Source organism: Ursus maritimus, unplaced genomic scaffold, assembly GCF_017311325.1.
Source record: "Ursus maritimus isolate PB19 unplaced genomic scaffold, ASM1731132v1 scaffold_23, whole genome shotgun sequence".
NCBI classification, from domain to species: domain Eukaryota; kingdom Metazoa; phylum Chordata; class Mammalia; order Carnivora; family Ursidae; genus Ursus; species Ursus maritimus.
Window position 1 is genome coordinate 14,743,737 of NW_024424786.1, and position 23,285 is coordinate 14,767,021.

Below are 23,285 nucleotides of genomic sequence, written 5' to 3' on the forward strand. Positions count from 1 at the left end.
CTAATCTTTAATCCTTAATTGAGGTTAAATTTTAAAGAAGGATGGAGGTAAAATTATTCCATCAAAAATGGGTAAAATAACCGTTTTATTGCTAGAGTTATTTAGAACATTAAGCTTACTTGCTCTTATACCTTTGAAAGATACTGATTCACGAAATTATTCTAAAGGTAATTTTCCCAGTAATTCTCACAAAATAGCCAAACCTATTAAAAAATTAACTATACTGTAGATTGATATATAGAGGAGGCTACTCTTTAGAAGTAACCTTATAATTTACTTAATACAACAAAAGCTGTACTTACAACAAGGAGGAGACTGAACTGGTGGTCCAAGTTGTGGAAAGGTCATAAGAACAGAAACCTCTGGTAGGTCATGTTGCTTTATAGTATGTTCAGTAGTTTGGTCAGCCCAAACCACCACTTTTTTCCTCTCTACCAAATGTTCAATTTCTTTGAAGTCAGACTCAAAAGCAGCATTTGAAAGGCCAGCTTCTTTTAATGCACAATACTGTTTTCTTAGGGTGGGAAGTAAAGCATTCAATACCCTATATAAAGAAGGTAACAAGAAAAGAGAGATAAATATTAAATTTTAAATATATTACTATAGTTCTCCATAACATCCAAAGTATTAGCACATCATTAGAATGACACCCTGTACATGTTTTCCTTTAGAATGCCTTAACATATTCTCACTACATTAAGTATAGAGTGAAAAGAATCCTGGATGGGAATTATAAGCATCAGGTCATATTCTCAGCTAGTCTTCACTTGCTTCCATCTGACCTTGGATAATATACAAACTGAGGTTTCTCCTCTATAACTTGGGGTACAACTAGACAGTCACTACTTACACCAGGAGACTATTGTGAGAACTAAATGAGTTAAATACATATAAAAGTCTTTTGCAAAGCATAATGTGATTTATAAAACAAAGATATTATTGTTACTGATACTAAGTACCATGGGATTAAAATGAAAAATGAAAAAATATACTCTTCAGTGGTAAGATTCATTTTAGGTATGTAAAATTTCAAAGGAACCATACTTAACTTTCTTTCAAGTTAGCTCTTCATGAGCTAAAGCAACGGTTTTCAAAGCCATTCAAAGGCGTTCCAAGTGGAAGAGCTGTTCCAAGGGTGGTGGGTAAAGGGAATCGATGGGGCACTGGTTTCTTGGCTCTGATTCAAAATCTTCTCTACTGCTATCAATCAGAGCAGCACTGAATGTATCTTTTTATGTATTAGACTTCCGTGTAAATGTTCACTGAAGAAATGCCACAGCTAAACAGTTATAAACTTTTACAGTTAATCAATGGTTCCTAACTTTTATATCAAGATGTCAAACAACTTGAGTGGATCTTGAAATGCTTCGGTGTTGGTTGTTTCAGTTGATTCATAACATCCAGGAGAATGGAATCATTTCAAATACGGGTAGGGCAGTGGGAAAAGGACAGGCACTAATTTTATCAAGCAAGGAAGGAAGGAAGCAAGGAAATAATTGCTTTACTATCCCAGAGTCTTAAATATTTAGATAGTAGTATAAATAGTCTGTGACATTTTTCTTTTTGCTGTGGGTGAGGAGTACTCCATTTACGCCAAGGAAGCAACAACTATAGGGAAAAGTCATTAAGCATAAAGTCAATTAAAAAGAAAAAGATTATTTATTGAGCACCTATACTAATCAAGTGCTGTGTGGAGAAGAGATAATGAAGAAGTTTAACAAAGAACTTTTCTTTCTAGAGGTTTGGATCTTCCCAAGGCTTACTCTACTTTTCTTTATACTTCATAGGTATGAAATGATATCTCATTGTTTGGTTTGCATTATCCTGATTAGTGATGCTGAGTACCTTGTCATGTACCTGTTGGCTATCTGTATGCCTTCTTCGGAAAAATGTCTGTTTAGATCTTCTGCCCTTTTCTAATCAGATTGTTTCTTTTGTTGCTATTGAGTTGTATGTTCTTTACATATTTTGGATATTAACTGCTTATCAGGGATGATTTGCAAATATTTTGTGTCATTTGGAAAGTTGCCGTTTCACTTTGTTGATGGTTTCCTCTGCTGTGCAGAAGCTTTTTAGTTTGATGTTCATTTCACTTATGTTTGCTTTTGTTTCTTTTGCTTTTGGTGTTAAATCCAAAATATCATCTCCATGCCTGATGTCAAATAACTTATCATCTGTGTTTTCTTCTATGAGTTTTATGGTTTCAGGTCTTACATTCAAGTCTTTAATTCATTTTGAGTTAAATTTTACTTATGGCGTAAGATAGTGGTCCAGATTCATTCTTTTGCATGTAGCTGTTCAATTTTCCCAATATCATTTATTGAAGAGACTGTCCTTTCCCCATTACATATTCTTGCTTCTTCTGTCATAAATTAATTGACCATATATGTGTGGGTTTATTTCTGGGCCCTCTACTCTGTTCTGTTAATCTATGTGCTTTTTTATTTTTTTTAAATAACAGTGCAGTTTCTTTTTCTTAAAGTTTTTATTTAAATTTTAGTCAACATACAGTGTACTATGTGCTTGTTTTTAAGCCAATACCATAATGTTTTGATTGCTATAGCTTTGTAATATAGTTTGAAGGAAAGAAATCAGACAGGAATTATGATACCTCCAACTTTGTTCTTCTTTCTCGAGATTGCTTTGGTTATTTGGTGTTTTCTGCATGCTATACAAATTTTAGAATTTTTATTCTTTTTCTGTGAAAAATGCCATTGGAATTTTGACAGATACTCTATTAAATCCATAGAGTGCTTTGGACAGTATGAACATCTGAACAACATTAATTCTTCCAATCCATGAACACAGACTATCTTTCCACTTACTTATGTCTTCAATTTCTTTCATCAATGTCTTATAGTTTTCAGTGTATAGGGTCTTTCACTTCCTTGGTAAAATTTATTCCTAGGTATTTTATTATTTTTGAGGTAATTGTCAATGGGATTGTTTTCTTAATTTTTCTGATAGTTTATTATCAGTATATAGAAATGCAACAGATTTCTATATATTGATTTTGTATCCTGTGACCCTACTGAATTCATTGATCAGTTCTAGTAGTTTTTGGTGGTCTTTAGGGTTTTCTATATATAGTGTCATGTCATCTGCAAATAGTAAGTTCTAGCTCTTCTCTCCAATCTGGATGCCTTTCCTTTCTTTTTCATGTCTAATTGCTTTGGCTAGGACTTTTTTGTGTCATTTTTTTAGATTCTACATAGAAGTGAAATGCATATTTTATGTTTTGATGACACATTTTACATCTTTTTATCTTGCATATCCATTAATTATTGTAGAGTTATTTTTACTACTTTTTCTTTTAACTTTCATATTAGCTTTACAAGTAATTCATCTTCTACCTTCACGATATATTAACTTTTACCAGTGAGATTTACACCTTCATGTTTTCTTATTACTAATTAGCACCTTTTCTTTTCAGCTTAAAGGAGTCTCTTTAGTATTTCTTGTAAGGCCAGTTTTATGAGCTCCTTTAGCTTTTGCTTGTCTGGAAAATTCTTTATCTCTTCCCCTCAATTCTAAATAAGTGTGCTGGGTAGTTTTCCTGGTTAGAATTTTTTTCTTTCAGCACTTTAAAGGTATATTATATCACTTTTTGCCTCTGCTATACAAGGTTAGGCTATGATAGTTCATCACCTTCATTATTTTTTTATGTCATTTAATTCTTTCAAAATCTTTTAAAGAAAGTATTATAATCTATTTTAACATTTAAGAAAATTAAGGCTTAGTGAGATTAAATAATTTATGCAAGGTCATACTGTTAATATAAAATAGAATTTAAGACCAATTTCAAAACTCATACTCTTTCTACTATGCTATATTGTCTCTGTCGATAATATTTTGGTTCAGCAATTTGCTAAATCAGTAAGAGTTAGTCAGAATCTTTTTTGTCCATTTGAAACTAAAATTCACCTTAAGTGTATTAATCTATTTGTTTAATACAGTAAATACAGTATGGGCGAAATAAATTAATGGGTTTATTTGATACTTTAACTCTTGCTGGTGGTTTGAGCGCTAGTAAATGAATATTCATGGTCTGCTGTAGATAGAGATATAGAAAGCATAAGGAGATTAGGTTGAGCTTGAAGAATATCTCCCCCTAAAGTTTTCCCTTTCCTTTTCCTCTTTTTAAAATAACTATCCTAATGTAATTTCCTTTACATCAGAAGTATGGAAAATTAATTACTAGTTATTTGAGAATACTAGAACTGCAGAATTTTATACTAGCAGAAAACCCTTAGAGAAATAAATTTTTCATCTTTCCAGAGCTTGAAAGTGACACCTAAAGAGTTGACTGACATATCCAAGGTAACAAAAATAAAGACTGCTATACTTATTTTACTATTATGTTTCAAAAGATGTTACCACTGAGCCAGTAGAGCATGAAAGAGCTACTATAGCATAACATAAAAATTGGGACAGTTGAGGTTAAAAAATATACACTTTTAGTAACTTCATTTCAATGACAAAAAATCATTCTGGAATTACAAATACTTTAAAAACTGCCCACTTAAAAATTGAGCTGGTGTCAACAGTAATTGCTTCTAATAATAAATTTTTATAGAAAAATGCTTTCAAAACTATAAAGCACTAAAAATATTAGTTGGAGAAGAACCACACATTTTATACTTTCTCAATGTTTGCTAATTCTGCATACTTTCTGATGCTGGCAAACACTTAAAAATAACGTATCCTATACCAAATAAAACTCAATTTTCTTGCAGGGGAAAACCACTTCTATGTTTCAGTTTCCTTAGATCTACAGTGTTAAAATTTATAGAATAGATAAATCCATGCACTTACGCCTCAGTTTGCCTGTGTTGTTGTTCTTGAAGACAAGCTAGATCCATCATATGTTTAATTTGTGCTTTCAAATCTTTGTTCTGGAGGTGCAAATGGTGACAATGAAGATCTTTATTGAGCTCCTGGGGAAAACAATGCAAACTATATTTCAGATTCCTTTAAGAATGTTAAAATTAAATAAATTTCAATAAAACTTATTTTATATTGGTGCTAATAGTTTTAATTTTTTATGTACAAAATGATAAATATTTAGGAATGATTTGAAAAATAAACATCCTGGTATAGGTGATCTACAACTTACGAGCAAGATAAATTTTAAATTTCTCAGGAACTAAATGTTAGGAACTCAGAACAAATTTTATTATGATGACAGTTTCTTGGGTCTATCTAACTTCTTGATAATGCTGTGAAAATATGAATATGACTAGTTTTTGCTTAAATGTCACTTCTTCAGGGCTTTCCCTGAGCATTATATTTAAAGATGGATACTCTCCACCCCCCATAGTCTCTGTCATAGCACGGATCAGTAAAATTTTCATTTATCACTTTGTTTATAGTTTCTCCGTCTGTACTTAGAATGTAAGGTTCACAACCAGGACAGGGGGTGTGTCAAACTGTTTCAGTGTTATAGCCCCTGTATTCAGTGTCTGGAATTGCATGTAATAAAAATTTCTTGCCTTCACCCGATCTGGTATAAGCTTCATCCTAGAGCAAAAGTGTGAAAAGATTTTGTAGGTTTCCATTTTCCTAAACCTTATGTGGTTAGCTGCAAGTGTTCTCTAATCTACCCCCCTAAAATTATTTATCTTTCCTTAAACCTACTGAACCTGAAGTAGGAAAATGTCAGCTAAGTGGTTATACTAAAGTGTGAAAGGGATAATCCAAAGGCATTCTTAGAATCCTTAACTGGGAAAATTTTGGTCAATATGATGAAAGGAAATGAAATCTTCTGGACATTTGAGGGGGCTGAGACAGCAATCCCATAAGCAGGAGAGCTATGCCAGCAAACTTCCTCCTGGGGACAAATCCATTTTAGCTTTTCAATACTCCTTCCCAAACTACAGTTGACCAATGATTCTCTAAAAGCTTAAAACTGTTTTTCCTTCTTCTTTTTTTCAACACTTTCTATGCCAGTGGTAGGCACTATGACTGGGAAACAATATCATTTGATGTATCTGAGATATAGTGAAATTGGGGGTTGTTTCTTCACATGATTTATGATTATATTTCATCCTCCTTAGGGAGTCAGGATGGTATGGTTACAGCACTGGCCTGAGTCAGGTCATCTTAGAAATGGTCTCAGCCAGGACACAAATGTTACCATAAGCTAAAAATATAGTCTTTATGGAGATCAGTTTACTTGACTAAATTTAAGAGCTTGACTAGATGATCTCTTTAGTCTTTTCCAGTTATAAAATTCAGTGACCCTAATGGTCTGAACATATTTGCCAAATATTCCATCTTTTCTCTTAAAAAAATCCCTTCTTTAAATATTTCCCCTGCTAATTTTATTCTTTGATCTTCTTGAATTACTTGTCTCTTAAAAAGGCAAGCCGTGATTATATAATTATATTAGTCAACAATAGGCCTTGGCTAGCTTGTCATCTTTGGAAAGCCAAGTTTACAATTTGAGTCTTTTCTCGTCTTGAAACACTAATGATGGACTCTGATTGGAAGAACATGGTCTATTCTGAGAATTACAAGTAGGTTAGTAATGGCTAAAGTGAAAAATATAATGAGAGATTATATATAAAATTTGAGAGGTAGTCAGGCCTGGGAAATCATAACAGAGTTTGTATTAGGGAGAAAGCGCTAGAGAGTGATATGATCAGAGTTACTTTTTAGAGAGCTCATTTTCATTATAGTGGAATTTGAATGGAAGCAAAAAGACCAACTGTAGCAGTCCAATAATGGGGGATAGGAGTCTGAATAAGGGTAGTTGCAGTGGGAGACAGAAAGAAGTGAATAGATTTGAGAGGTTAAGGGATAGATAATGCAGAAAAGGTATAGAAAAAAGAGCACCAATTTGAAAGTCACAGTACTGGGTTTGTGTCCAGAGTTATATGACTGTGGGTAAGTCCTTTTGCAAAGTTATGTCTCTGCTTGCTTATATCAGCTGTGAAAATATCCATGGAAAAAAGAATTGAAAGTGAAATTAGGGTGGTAGGAATAGAAGCAGTTTTAATTTTATTGTTTTTTAAAATTATTTGTGATGAAATTCATTAAAAAAATAAGGACTTAAAAATAAACTCTAGGTTCACAGGTGTGAAAAAGTTTTGCTTAAGAGAGTTATAGAAGGCAGATTGCTAGAAAAATTAAATCTGGCCATATTGAAAAAAATGTAAATTTACTGAAAATAACCCAAACAATATTAACTTTATAAATGCTACTAAGTAGACAAAGAGGCAAAAACAAATTACCAATAATAGTAATAATACTAAAAAGAATATTTTAACACTTTTTAAATTGGGAGCTTATGGTAAATATGGGAAAGAAAAGGCAAAGTAGTAAATTTCTACAATTGATTCTTTTTGCCTCTTTAATGCTAAATAAGTTAAGTAATTCTATAATTGGGATTGGGTTAGAAATTAGAATTTTGATTATACAAGTATATTAAATTATAAGTATAATTTAAGTAAAGCTATTGAGAAGTAAAAATACTCTAATAATATTTTAAAACAGAAATACATGTATTAAAATTTTAAGATAATGTACTAATGCCACTTGAACTATATACCCAAATATGGTTAAAATGTGAAAGTTTGTTATATTTCACCAAATGCAAAGAATTTTTCAGACCCATCATGAGACAGAGTTTGCTCTATCATGGCAAAAGTAATAGTAATAAAGAGAACTAAGAAATAACAACTCTTTAATAGTTATTTTAAAATAATAAAATAATAAAATAAAATGAATAAACAAATAAATAAGGTAAAAAAGATTAACTCTAACCAACATACTTGTCATTTTGACAATGACAGTCTTAAAAATGAGAATTCTTTAGATATACATCATCTCAATGCAATATGCGCCCTCCTTGATACCCATCACCGACCTATTGTATGGAGCATTGGGTGTTACATGCAAATAATGAATCATGGAAAACTACATCAAGAACTAAGGATGCACTGTATGGTGACTAACATAACAAAAAATTATTATAAAAAAAAAAGACCAAAAAAAAAAAGATATACATCATCTCTAACAAATAAGTAAAACATATATAAGTGAAACAAAACCAAAAACTATCATAAACATTCAACACCTGCTGCCTTTCCAAGAGAAGAGGCTCTTGTGCAGTGAATGGGAAACACTTATGTGACCAGAACTATCAGCTGTTTTCTCCGAAAACTTTTCACTCAGAACATGGCTTGGGTTTTCTGAGAGGTGCTTCGCCGGCAGCTGTTGCATTCTAGGACGAGCCTTTACAGCTTTAAACCTAGATAATCTCTGGTACGGTTCATTGATTAAACATTGTCTTTTTTGCTTACTACTTTTAAGTTATGTAAATATGTCTATTCTATCATCTTAACATGAATACAGCATTTTAAGAAAAGTGTTCTTTAGCTTACTTCGAGTATTCTTAATGCTGTACAAATGGAAAAATAACCTAAAAAAGCAAAATTATGTAAATGTGACCCCCCCCCCCAAACCTCCCATCTGGGAGAAGATCTATATAACTTTTTGATCAGATTCTCAAAGGCACCTATGACCCAAAAGGTCAGAATCATTGTTCTGGAGGAAAAACGGAAAATGTATTTTGTAATGCAGCGAACTCTGTTGTGTTTCTTTTGTATACACCTTTCTTTGGCTATTGACATCCACATTACAGATGTTTAGAATACTATTAAACTATTCTTTTTCTTTTTTTTTTAAAGATTTTATCCATTTATTCGACAGAGATAGAGACAGCCAGCGAGAGAGGGAACACAAGCAGGAGGAGTGGGAGAGGAAGAAGCAGGCTCATAGCAGAGGAGCCTGATGTGGGGCTCGATCCCACAACGCCAGGATCACGCCCTGAGCTGAAGGCAGACGCTTAACCGCTGTGCCACCCAGGCGCCCCTAAACTATTATTTTTCGACCATCTATTATGTGTTATGTGGCGTGAGGCCTTTGCATATAGCATTTCATTTAAATATATTTTGAGGATAAGTACTTAAGAAGACAACAAAGTTAAACAACTTGTCCAAAGTCATACAATTAAAGTTAGTATTCAACACAAATATCAAATGAAAGGACTAACCACTCCAACTCCAAAGTCTATCCTTTTCCCAATATTTACATTCTCTCTGTAGGGAATATTCTAAAGTGCTTATCAATTAAATTATATTGTAAAATATTATTAAATTATGCTTTGTACTACATTTAATACCTAATCTACTGACTGACTGGGATGCTTTCAGAAAGATATTTTGAAGACTTCTAGAATTACTAAGGTGTAGATTAAGTTGTTGGCTAACCCTCAATAAATCTCCACACTAAAGATTTATTCAATCTTCATTTGTCTTTGGTTTTCTTCTTAGGAAACAGGGTACCTGCTGCTTGTGGCTCACTGATCCTTTCACTACATTGACTGCTCCTGCTAGTCTTCTCCCTCCCTAGTCTGAGCTTTAACACTAAAAGGATGGCCATTTATAGCTATTGCTAGCCAACCAGAGAATTCATTTCCCTAGTCATGATGTACTGGGTAATGTTTTTTCAATTACAACAAAAAAATTGTTAACTTTCAATATTAACCATTACAACCTACATTCGCTATTGAATATATTATACTTTATTTTACCTGTATTGACAATAGTATAATACTTTTTTAGCAATATGAAACTTCCAGAGGACTAGATACCAATTAGCTAATACATAGTATTGAAATTCAGAAAAGCATCATCAAGGTAAAGACTCAGACACTCCTCCTTTTTAAAAAGAGTGTAATGAAGTTATTCTTTTAAAAAATAATAGGTATTTGGATTACTTTGTAGCAGGTGTCTACTTATTGCTTATGCCATATTTATTTTCCCCCTCCTTTCTTATTAAGAGAACTCTAATTTTGTTCAGGGTGATAATGTGTCCAGCAAAAACATTTACCTTTCCATATTCCCTTATAGCTAGGGACAGCCATGTGACAATTCTAGCCAATAAGTTAAATCTGCTAGGAATTTCTGGAAAAGCTTTTACTCTCCCAAGACAGATATACCTCCCCACTTTCTTTCTCTCTTCTTCTTCTGGCCTAAGTGTGAACTTGAGACTAAAGATGGAATAATGACATGGCAACTGTGAAATGACAAGTATAATGATGATACAGATATTTTGGAGGTACTATATTAGGAATAAACTGCATATTCTCAAGACTTACTGTTAAGGGAGAAAAATACAGTCAGATTTCTATAACCATGTGGATAAACACAATTCTTATCTGATTCAGCCATTAACCATCATTATCCATCACTATTCCTTATAATCTTTTGCCAGTCTAGGCAGCATATCTTCAGTTTAGTACCTATACGCACACACACATATACAACTTTCAAATCAGCTTTTATTAGCTATAATGCAAGTAAGGGTGACCAAGTTTAAAACTATTTTTCCACAAAACCTCAAGTATTAGAACAAACTGAAATTACCTAAATGATGAACCTTCAAGGACAGTTTGATTACTTTATTGTAACTTAAGAGCTATCTCATAAAAGGATGTAATCACTTAAGAATAACTTTAAAAAACTTAAAAGAACTTTACTCTTCAGAAAGTACAGAAAAAGCATATTTATTGGGTAATTAGCGAGGCAGAAGGTAAAATGAGTGAAGGTAAATGGTAAAATGAGTCAAATAAATCTCAGAGAGATGGAACAATAGCTGTCTTATGAAAGATATTTACCCAATGACAAAGACAGTAGGTTTAAAGAGCTCGGTTCTTGCAAATGAATCTGAATATATAAACACATCTGTACCTTTGGAATATGACCGTTTTGACCTAAGAGTTCCATTTCGGTTTTTACACGATGAAGCCAGTTAGTATTCTCATCAAATTGCTTTAATTCCTCCTCCCTTTTCTTCTCTAGGTAGCAGCGACGAGTTTTCAACATTGCAAGTCTATGATCTCGTTTGCACGTGGCCTGAAAAATAATGCATTTAATAGTCATCTTAATTTTTATGATATTTGATGTATGTGATATTAGTAAAGTGGCATATTTTCTCATAAGGGTGCAACTGTAGTCTATTAAGTTAGGCTATACTTTTGTACTTAAAGCTATTTCCCCTTTGAAATCTCCACAATACTCCTGCTTACAGGAAAATAGGAAATTGAGCTGTGAGTCATTTTTATAAAATTACATGTTGAGAGTTTATGGCTTTAAGAATTACAACAGCCAAACTGAAGACTGTAGCTTTGTTTGTGTGTGTGTGTGTGTGTGTGTGTGTGTGTGTGTGCGCTGAAATACATACCTTTAAATGCTGCATTTGAAAAGTTCATAAAAGGTCTGATAATTCCCATGATTTATTTACTCAAAATCAAAGCAGATGCACGCCCTATTCTTTCCTTTCCTCCAACTTGAAAGATGTGAAGAAATAACTCTGCTCTGCTTTTTCCTACAATGTCGTTAGATAGGCTGGTGCAAGTGTTAGAAAACAGAGCTTATGTCAGAGGGCTCATAAATATCTGATCTTACGTGATGGTTGGTTTAGGATCCATAATGGGTATTCTGAATATTTTTGGTATTTTACGAAGGCATGCATCTGGCCTTCTGGTTTCTCACCCCAAGGGTCTTGCACACTATCATGGGAACTGTAAGCTGAATAGCTCGATCTCTCTGGGCTATTTGCAAACAGATACTGGACTCAAAAGTCATCAGATATAATGGCTGGACTTGAAATAATAGATCCCCAGATTAGAAAAAAGCACCTGTAGCTGGTTTTGGGAGTAGGGAGCTATATGAAAAAAAAAAAAAAAAAAAAAAAAAAAAAAAAAAAAAAAGAGCAGGGACTACATCGAACTTGGTCAAAGACCTAACTTATTCTCCTTAAAAGATAAGTTCTTCTTCCTTACTATATTTTATTAAAATTTTGGGGAAAGGCCAGGCATTAAAGAAATTTGCTAAAATGTGAAACAATGTCAGTCTTCTCACTACCTCTTTTTGTTTGCTTTAGAAAACATAATTCATTATTTTTTATTAAAGGGTTACTTATGTTATCATGCAATGAGCTAATGGTTTTAAAATTAATACATAAATATATTTTTTATAAGTCTCAGTTTGAATATTTAAAATAGGAATATTGGTAGATGGAATTCACATGAACAAAAGCTCTTTTAGGTCCTAAATATTTTTTTTTAAATAGGAAGGAAGGGGTCCTGAGACCTGAAAAGTTTAGACCCACTACTATAACAGAAGGTAGGATATGTAGTCTCTTGACTTTCTTCTGCTATTCAGCAGGTGTGAAAACTTAGACAAGTTAATCTTGGTGGATCTTTAGTCACCTCATCTGAAAATGAACATAAAAGTATTGTACCTGCCTGAAGGAACACAGTTAAATCAAATTATTTTTACTTTGCTTTAACATTTATAAATGTTGTAGGAACTCTTAGAAACCAGGGCAGGAAATGCTCTGAGGCTCTCATGGCAGCTAATATTTAATACCAAAAAGTTTTTAACTGAAAACCCCCAAAAGTATGTTTTTGAGTTTTTACTTCTAAATGTCCATCAACAGGTGCCTGGGTGGCTCAGTTGGTTAAGCGTCCAACTCTTGATTTTGGCTCAGGTTGTGATCTCACAGTCTTGCTCTGTGCTCAGTGTGGAGTCTGCTTGAGAGTCTCTCTCCCTCTGCCCCTCCCCCCTTCACGTGCGCACACACTCTCTCAAAATAAATAATATCTTTAAAAAAATGTCCATCAAATGTATCCTTTATAATGGTTCTCTATGGGACACTTTCCATCAGGGTACTCCTATTGAATCATTTTTCTGAAATAAATAGTGAGTAAGTGTCTCGGGATAAATGCTAAAATATGCATGTTAAACCCCGACATTAAAGCAAATGCTTCCCATTAAAGTTTCAAAAGAGTTTTATATATTTTATTAACAAAATCTCCAGAAGACCACAAAACTTCCTGAGAACAGACAAATAATTCTAAAATTTAGGTGTTACTACTGCTTTGGGCAAAAGGACTGCTAACATGGTAAACTCATTATTTGGCTAAAAGTAATTTGCAGATTACCTTTATATGGCCATAAAATCATCTAAGAGCTTCACTTTAATTCTAATCTCAGAGTCTATACTCTAGAACCATTTATGCTTGAATCAATGTTATGAGATTCTTTTAGCGCTTCTGATAATAAACCACTTTTGGAGAGGCTCCAAGACAGATATAAAATTCCTTGCCCTAGCAGGCAGTTTAGTAAAACTATAGTTTGATACTTAGCATGTAAAACACAAAACGAAAACTGCCACCAACAAAAACATCTCAATCTCTACAGATGTCTTCTTATGTTTTTCAGAAATTTAACTACAACCAATACACTTAAGATGTTTTATCTCCATTGCTTACCTAGCCTCATAAGAATAGCTATAAGAATTGGAATATGTAGACTGAAATGACCAAAAGTAAGATATTCTAAAAGCTAAGTAGGTTGAAAAAAGGCTATTAAGCAGAAGAATACAAATGCAAACAGAAAAAAATTTTTAAAAACCCAGCTAAACCCATTCTCCTACTGTTTTAATACGTACCCGTATGTTTGGTTTGTCAATCAAATCTTATTAAAGTGGTTTTCAAAAGGTATTTTCAATAAGATAAAGCATAATAAATACATACTCAGTAAATAAATTACTAATTTTGACAGTATAGTTTAATAGCTACTGATAAACTGGCACCAATGATATATTAATGAATACTTTCTGATTAATTTCTTAGTATATCATACTTTGCAATTTCATAGTCTGAGGAAAAAACTGAAATGCTAGTTTTTTAAAGCACTATTTAAAATCTGATAGCTTTCAGACATTAAAAAAATAAAAAATTTTTATATATAATTGTTTCTTATGGGAAAGTAGGTAAAGGAGAAACACATTTGGGGTGGTGGTCTAAGAGGACCAGAAAGTTATTTATAAGAGACAGCTTTTTAATAAATAATATGCAAATGTATCTTACATATTACCTGTGTAACTAATTTCAAAAAATAAATAAAAATAAAATTAAGCTTATCATCAATGAACACCAAAACTGGTGTTCATTTAATATTATTTTTTATATTTATAAAATATTTATAAAATAAATCAGTAATTTATTACATTATATATCACTATAATATATTATAAAATAAAAATTAATAAAATATTTATAAAATAAAATTATAAAATTAATTTAATAATTATTATAAAATTAAGCTTATTATCAATGAACACCAAAACTGGTGTTATTTAATAATTTTAAATTATTATTTAAAATTTAAATAATAATTTAAATTAAATTATTAGATTTAATTTAAAGTAAAAATAATTTGATTTAACTGTGTTCCTTCAGGCAGGTACAAAGTTTTACGTTCATTTTCAGATGAGGTGACTAAATTAAAAACTAGTTATTTAAAAAACTGGTGTTATTTAATAATTATTAAATATTTATAATTATTAAAATGTTTATTTTTCTGCTCTTTGGTGATCTGGAGTTGCATACATCTAGGTATACATTATTTCTTATCCTGCTTATATCTCATGCTTCTTGAACTTACATCTTATTGACATTTTATTAGTCCTAGAAAATTCTAAGCCTGAAACTTTGCATATTATCCTTTCCCCTTTTGCACTAATACACCTCCTTCAGAGTAACTATTAGAAGAATGCATGACTTTTCAGTTTGTCCTTCATGAAACAACATCTTGTTCACATTTGCTATCTTTTTATCCTATATTTGATATGATTTCCTCAGGTCTCCCAGTTCCCAGAATTATTCTCCTCAGCTTATGTAACTCACAAAAAAGGATAGAGATAATAGACTCTGGAATCAACTTGCTTGAGTTCAAATCATTGCTCTGACACCTATGAGCTGTGTGACCCTGAGCAAGATGACTTCTCTGTGCTCTGGTTTCCTCATCTTAATTATGAGGATAATAATATTATATCTCTCACAGGGTTTTCTGAGAATTGACTTAATGCATGTAAAGTATTTAAAACACTACCTAGCATTGTACCTATAAAGTGAACTTTCAAATTTCAGTGAGTAAATCTTTAATTTTTGGAAGTTTCATTGGTTTTCTTTTTGCATATGGATGTTCTTTTGATGTTTAATTCCTTTATCATTAATTCCTTCTTTGAAGTCTTTAGTCTTTTTTATAGTTTTTGTCTGAAATTTTCGGAATTCTGTCATTATTTGCCAAATGTGCTGACTTGATTATGGTGGACTGTTTCACCATGTGCTTTTAAAATTTTGGACAGTGGGTTCTCATTAGTGATTTGAACTGGGGGTCTGTTTCACTAGGCTGATTCTGTATTGCCCTGCCCAGTTCCCCAAAGATAATCACTGCTCTGATTATGTTAATTTCTCATTTTAAGGATTTACTCAGTAAAACACATGGATTATAAAAATTCAAACCTCAAATCCTTGGAAAGAATATCTACAACGGCAGTCTTTAACAACTTCTTTTTTTTCTTTTGAAATTTTTTAAAGTAGGCTCCACGCTCAGCATGGAGCACCAACATGGGGTGTGAATTCATGACCCTGAGATCAAGACCTGAGCTGAGATCAAGAGTCAGATGCTTAACCAACTGAGCCACCCAGGGGCCCCAACAGTTAGTCTTTAAGTGAGACTTTTTCTTACTCCAGGCGTGGATCCTTATTTTTCTGTGCTGATTGGGAAGATGTTTCTTCATGGTGTACTACCAATATGAAGAGTACAGGCCTCTGAGGTTCCCAGCTTTACATAGGATCTGCCATTTCTAATTCCCTGTCTCCCTTGGGTCCCTTACCTAAGATGTGGTGTACGCTGAAGGTAGGATATTGGGAGAGGTCTGCGTGCGTGGAGGGAGGGAGGGCAGTGTTCTACCACATGAAATAATAAAAATGAGTAAAAGATGGTCTGCCTTTCTAAGCACCATGCAATGGAAATTCTAACAATGTCAGTGAGAAAATGTTCTTTCCTGGAAAAAAAGATCTGCTATTGGTTTAAGTTGTAAATTATTGCCTGCATCCCTCCTTTGGTACCCAACAGTGAGTTTGTTAACTTCATGTTAAGCATTTCATCAACCCTCACAAAAGCAACAGATTCAACTGTGATTTTGTTTTTTTGGTTTCCTTTTTCCTCCTGACATCTAGGAATTTAATTTTGTGTCTTGCACACTTAACTATGAATTTAAAACAATATTTGATACATTTCCTCCAGCATTTCCAACTGTTTGTAGTGAATGGGTAATTAAATAACATTACCTATCACATTTATAGAATTAGAAGTCCCCATGTGTTTACATGTCTAAAATTTAATCATAAATAAATACCTTTTCTACTTTGTCTTCAGAACACATCATTTTGATTTGCTTGTGGCACTGTTGTTGATAGAATGATTTAAGCTCATTTTCTTTTAGTAACATTTCCAGCTTCAGATATTCTTGCCTAATTTCTTCTCGATTCTGGAACAAGCAGTTCAGAATTTCTTGAAATCTACCAAATATAAAACACATTATAGAATCTCACTAATTTTGTTAAATAAATTTAAGAAATAAATGAACAAAAGAATAAAAATCACTCATTGAATTAGACTCAATGACAAATAGCAAATAGGTTAGTGACTTTCCTATTAAATAACAAAAGTGTTTGGAAAAGGATATTAACTTTATTTTTACTGTACTCTTTTTCTCCTCCAAGGAAGATCAATTACTAAAAGATATAGGTATTATAAGGCCTCTCTATGTAAGTCATAATTACATAAGTCATATACTCTATTTAATCCATGTATCCAGCTGTAGCAGAAATAAAATATTATGTTTGTAGGAGAAAGATGATAATTTGAACCTGTACAATCCCAATTAACAAGGCCCTGAAAGCAACAAAGTACTGTGTGTTGTTTTGATGTTGGCTAACTGTGAAGAAACAAGCAGTGGGTGGCATAATCATATGGCGCCTCCATGGCCCCCTAGGGAAAGTGAGATAGCCAGTTTTTAGTTTTAGAATTTGTTACAGTGAAAACACACCAGACGGTTAGGTACCCCCTACAGCCTGGCTGAGAGTCCCTGCCAGGACCCAAAACAACCAAGTTTGCAATGTGGTAAACCTAGAAAAGTCCCTCCAGTGTCTTTCCTCCAAAGGGCGATGGAGATTTGGAGAATCAAAGTTGGGGGATTTGACTCACATCTCATCCAAATGCATAAAGACCTCAAGCTCAGAAGATCTGTGCAAGTCCTGAAAAGGAACCTGCAATTCTGCATCCTCCAGGGTCAGAATATTGGTGACAGCAATATTCTAATTTTATAAACATATATTTATGTTTTTAAATCACAGATCTGGTCTGAGCTACAGTAATAGTATGAACAGTCACATATAGGCAAAGCTCTCAAAGAAAAATTAACTGTGAAGCCTTTAAAATAAAACTGTAACAAAGTATATGCATTTAAAAATAAATGTTCTTCAGCCAGAATTTTAGATATATTTGTAAGGATCTGTGGTAAAAACACCACCAATTTACGTCAGTAGTTCTTAATGAAACTCTATTGGGAATGACTATAAACCACAATACATCGACTTTACTGCAGTTTTGTCAAACTGATAAATATTTCATAGAAAGTATGTACGGACATTGCAATTTCATTGCATTATATTACAACACACTAATGCCAGTAAATGAATTGATAAGTTATCTTTAGGGTATTCTCAAAGACAATTTCTTAGTTTTTTTAAAACATTTTGCCCAAGGACAGAGTTAAATATTTCTCAATTTTGTAATTTTGTGGTCCAGACTTATTTTAGTTGGTGGGTTTTACCAATTAGGATGGAAGAAAAGGAAGTATCAAAGGTTTCTAGAGATCTCCTTAAAAAAAACCAACAAAAAAAACCCACAATAAAACATAAAAAAACCCCAAAACCTATCATTTTAAAACAGTAAAGAGTCCTAAGGGATTGACTAATAACTATTTTCTTTTTTTTTTTTTTTAAAGATTTTATTTATTTATTCGACAGAGATAGAGACAGCCAGCGAGAGAGGGAACACAAGCAGGGGGAGTGGGAGAGGAAGAAGCAGGCTCATGGCAAAGGAGCCTGATGTGGGGCTTGATCCCATAACACCGGGATCACGCCCTGAGCCGAAGGCAGACGCTTAACCGCTGTGCCACCCAGGCGCCCCTCTATTTTCTAGTCATTTAAAACATTCAACTAACTAGCAATAAAAATCTTTGCCAATAATTTTAGATGATACATAATGAATATTAAATTCTACACAATTTTCTTGATACAGTCACAAGTGAAGTTTTATAATTACTCTGTATAAAGAACTGTACTTTCTTTTTATGATTTCTTCTTGAATATTATCTTTCCAAATGGCTTTGATAGACAGCAAATACTGTATATTTTTCCTTTCATCTGATTAAACCACATAAAAATCTTTATTTTTAAAAAGACACTTTGCAAATTCATGGCATTAAAAAAGTTCTATGTAACAGTATAAATGATATGATAAAAGATATTTCATATATTTCTTTCAAGACACAGTTACTTTTAAGGGAAAATGAAAAAGGCTATGGGGTATATAATCTGATCATTACAGCTTCTTTATAATACACAAGGAAATTATGTTAAATAATACATTGCACAAATTAAAACTCTAAAGATTTTACTGTTTTATTTCCTAGCTCAGGCCATCTCCCTCTTGAATCATTTTATCAGAAGGAAAGGTTCAATGACTTGAAGACATCAACTGCAGAAAAGTCTACTAAGGTTTTAACTGGTAACTAGATCTGGTTAAATAGCGCTGCATGATTCCATGCAAGCAGTGAGTCCAAGTTTGAGCAGTGGGTGACTTCTTTAGTTTTCTTTAAATTTGTTTTTAAACTTGCATCAACAAAAGAATATCTGGTTGCATGTGGGCCAATCCCACATTTGATTAACAAAATGAAACCTAACAACAACTAATAATATGTCAGTTAAAAGCTTTCTTTGATAAGGTAAACTGTGTTAAGAAGGAATGACTTTTACTTCATTTATTTTTTCAAAGTCATTGTACGGGGAGCCTGGGTAGTTCTGTTGGTTAAGCGACTGTCTTCGGTTCACATCATAATCCCGGGGTCCTGGGATCGAGCCCCACATTGGGATCCCTGCTCTGCGGGGAGCCTGCTTCTCCCCCTTCTTGTGTGCTCTCTCGATCTCTCTCCCTCTCTCTCTCTCAAATAAACAAAATCTTTGAAAAAACTAAAAGTCACTGTAAGATTGGCGGGATATAACAAAAAGCATCATAAACGCAACAATATTATTTTGACAACCGGTTGTTGGAGGGATAAAGAGAAAATAACTTAAACATTTTAGAAAATCTCCAGCATAAATAGAACTCTGGTACTGTAACAATATATAGGTCCACTTTATGCTATATGAAAAACTGACTGTCATTGATAGAAATAACTTTAATTCCCTCTTTAAGATATTTGTAAAATAACAGTATGGAAGAAAAAGATTAAGATTTGAAAGAGATGATTTATAGTTCTTGCCTTATCTTTGAGAAAACAATATCCTACTTCGAATTTCGAAGGATTGTTAGAGTGACCAATTAATACGGGCCTACAAATCATCAGAAACTATAAAGCCATCTACAAAACTAAAGCATTATTATTGGAAGTAGTTTTTACTTAGCATTTGGGGTCAACGGAGTCCAAAAACATTTTTTTCAAATCAAGGATATTTTATGTAAACTATAATATACAAATCCAATTTTAAAAAAGGTGTTGTATCTGCAACTAGGTTGAAAGTCACCATTGACTAGTCTTCCTTATGGATATCAAGATACTGCTATAAACTCTAGAGTTCCAAAACAGAGTGAATAATCATTGGTTTAAGTTGTGGTCAGTTTCTCATACTAGTGATAATAGAACATTGGCTCTGGAGAATGTAAAGTAAGTTTAACTTCACTGTTAATCAAGTTTGGACAGATTCCTTTATTACAAGACCTCTCAGAGCCTTTAATAAACTGACGTACTTTGGAAATCACCTAGATTCCTTCAGAAAGAAGGAATTTCCAAATTTGTTTGATCCAGGAATTTCTTATCGCCTTCTTAGAACTACTCAAGATTCACAGCTCTTGAACTAGTCTTCCATTGGGACAATTTGGAAAATTATCTTAACTGCTTAGGGGAAAAGTGCTTGTGAATATTATATTATTAACAACTTTCTTTTAAAAAAATTTACCTGCTAGAAAGCTTAGTGGGAATCTATCAAAATTCTGTATTAATTTATAGCACTGAAAGATGTCCCTTCAAATAATTAACTAAACAAACAAAGTACATGAATTATTAGAGTTATACATAGTCAAGAAAGGGTAGATAAAGTTTACATGAACTATACGAATAATATTATGCCAGATGAAACTGCCTTAGTATTTGTTACCCAAAATTCCTATGTTGAAACCTAACACCCAAAGTGAGGGTATTAGGAGGTGGGGCCCTTGGGAGGTAATCAGTTCATGAGGGCAAAGAGCCCCGTTGATTAGTAACCTTAAAAAGAGGCTCTGGAGAGATCTCCCTCCAGAGGCCATGTGAGGATTCAAGGATTGAAATCTTCAGCTTGAAAGAATGCCTTCACCCTATGCCAGTCCCCTGATCTTGGGACTTCTAGCCTCCAGAACTATGAAAAATAATTTTGTTTGTTTTGTTTATAAGATACCAGTCTGTGGTATTTTGTTACAGCAGCCTGAATGGAATAAGACACCTGAGAAGAAAAATATGAAAACTGCTAAAAAACTAATTTCATAAGTGACATAATTGGCCTTACTTTCTTGATCTTATACCTAAGTCCTGGTATAATCACAAGTATGTAATCATAATTAAAATGATCTGATCTCCAAAGTGTGCAAAATATAAAGAGCAGTCAGTGGCTTCCTGAATTCAGTTGAGAATATATATATATAAAGACATACAACAAATGATAACATAAAATATCTGACTAAATTTCAAAACCATAAAATCCTCAAAATGAGATCTCAATGTCATTTTTACCTTTCAATTTCTTTTTCCTGAGGGTTTGAAATCATTAACTTTGCTTTGTTATTTTCATCAGTAAGGGCTTTGTGTTCTTCATAGGCTTTTAGTTTTTCTTTTAGCATTAAGATCTAGTAGAGAGACACACTAGTTAAAATACAAAACAAATTATTTGTCTCTATTATATGGGGCCACAGAAAAATTTTAGCTGTGAAAAATAATTGAACATGCCAGATCATTAACTGCAATAGGAAAAGACATCAAATTTTTAGGCAATTAAGTTTGCAGAATCACATAAATGAGGAACTAAGGGAAATTAGCATAAAATGTAAAGAATAGACATACCTCTTCCTTCTGCTCATTACAGATCTTTACATACTGAGTTATATGATTGTCAAGGTTAAGAACATTGCTCTTCAACTGTTAAAAGACAGAAATTATGATTGCATTTATATAGAGAGAGATAATAACAACATAACTATATATACAAGAAAAATGGCATTATTTCCTCATTCAGTTCCATGAATTCAGAATTTGTGACAATTAAAATCATGTGACAATCACGATCACTTACACTCATGTTCAAAATCTATAAGAGGATATGCCAAGCACATTTATAAAATAAATGAAATTATAAAGAAATTGTCTTACTATCTGAGAAAAGGTACTTTTAAGAACTTACAAAGCATTCTTCACATTATAATTAAAATTGCCCACTTTCTTTTTCCTCTGACTTCTAAGAAATTTAGAGATAACTTTAAGTTTCAACAATTTCTAAGTTCAACTAGTTTTTAATGAGTTCTTATTACATTTTATCCTTTTTATAATTATATGGGCTTCTTGGCAGCTATGGAATAGTGGAAAGAACATTAAACAGAAGTTCAAATACTTGATTTTGAGGCCCTGTCCACTTCTCACTTAACTGATTTAGAATTTGGTACTTAAAATTCTGAGCATGGGATTCCTCAACTGTAAAGTAGAGCCTTCCTCAATGGGTTGCTGTAAGGATTACATGAAAAACATGTAAGAAGCTTTGCATACCCACAGAGTATATCCTTTTCCAATTAATTATACAGAATATATGAACAGTTCTATAAGAAAGACAATAACCCGCTCATCTTCATACAGTGGGAGTAGCAGAGGGGTAAACAGTAGGAGAAGCCATCACACCACTTAAACTCTAGGTTTTTTCCGACCCTGAAATCCTGTGATTTTAAAAATACATCATGATTGACTTAACATTTTTTTAATCATCCCAAATTACTGGCAAAAATAGTGACCTAACCAATCATTATTATATTGTTAGAGCTATATAGAGATTGGTTATATTGATATCATGAATTATTTTAAAAGAGCTATTTACTTTATAAACTAAGGCAGATATATCTATTTTACAGATGAAGTGACTGAGGCTTGGAGAGATTACCTAACATGTCCAAGGTTTTCAGATAGAAAGGGCTGGTGCTAAGTAAAAGCAGATAACATCATCCCTGGCTATAACAAATGTGTTAAAACCCTGACCAATTATTCCAGTGTGCCATCAGAATATCATGTGCCATGATGTGAAAAAGTTTAGGAAGACAGGCACTAAAGCATCCTAGTTCCCAAAAGACTAAATAATAGTATCTATTACATATGTAATCAAGATGCTTAATGGTTTAATTGTCCAAGTTAATGCTCAATTAACCAAGCTAATAAAGACATTTCTAACCCTGTTTGAAATTCATTAGTAAAAATACAACTCTAATTAATATTTTTTAGAGTTATAAAAATAGTATACATCCAATGCCCTTACAACAAAGGCAGACTAAACACACTTACAGAAGATTTGATGTCCTTTGCACGGTTAGCATACTTAAGAGTGTTATATGTGTCATCGTAGAACACAGAGGAAGGACTAACAGCAGCTATCATTATAGTTTGACAGTTTCCTCCAAGAGAATCCTTTAACAAGCGAGTGAGCTTACTATTTCTGTAAGGAATATGCTGATTCTTTCTCTGAAAGAACAAAAAAAGAATTCTTATGTCATTTTCCACATTTAAATGCAAACCTGCTATCACTTCACTCTAAGAATTTAAGCACTGCCCAACTTTGCCCAGACTTATTATATAATTGGTGATCGAAATGATGATAATGAATTTTATGGAACTACTGAGTGAATATATAAAACAAATACTCTACTTGAAGTTTATATTCCCATCTAAATAAACTTTAGTTAATAAAAAAAATCAATATTGTTTCATCAGTTGTGGTAAGTATACCATATATATATGAGATGTTAACAAGTGGGAAAACTGAGTGTGGGGTATATGTAACAAAATCTTTCCGT

At 32.8% G+C, this 23,285-nt stretch overlaps 1 protein-coding gene across 1 annotated transcript in view; it reads right to left on the reverse strand.

The window, feature by feature from the left end:
* Positions 1 to 23,285, reverse strand: part of KIF18A (kinesin family member 18A) — an 81,119-nt gene that overhangs the window by 35,851 nt on the left and 21,983 nt on the right. Inside the window, exons 8-14 of the mRNA XM_008686879.2 lie at positions 22,777 to 22,953; positions 21,301 to 21,375; positions 20,974 to 21,086; positions 16,282 to 16,444; positions 10,758 to 10,922; positions 4,816 to 4,937; positions 303 to 544 (exon numbers count right to left, since the gene is read on the reverse strand). Coding sequence (XP_008685101.1) covers positions 303 to 544; positions 4,816 to 4,937; positions 10,758 to 10,922; positions 16,282 to 16,444; positions 20,974 to 21,086; positions 21,301 to 21,375; positions 22,777 to 22,953 — 1,057 coding nt within the window. The remainder of the gene's footprint in view (positions 1 to 302; positions 545 to 4,815; positions 4,938 to 10,757; positions 10,923 to 16,281; positions 16,445 to 20,973; positions 21,087 to 21,300; positions 21,376 to 22,776; positions 22,954 to 23,285) is intronic.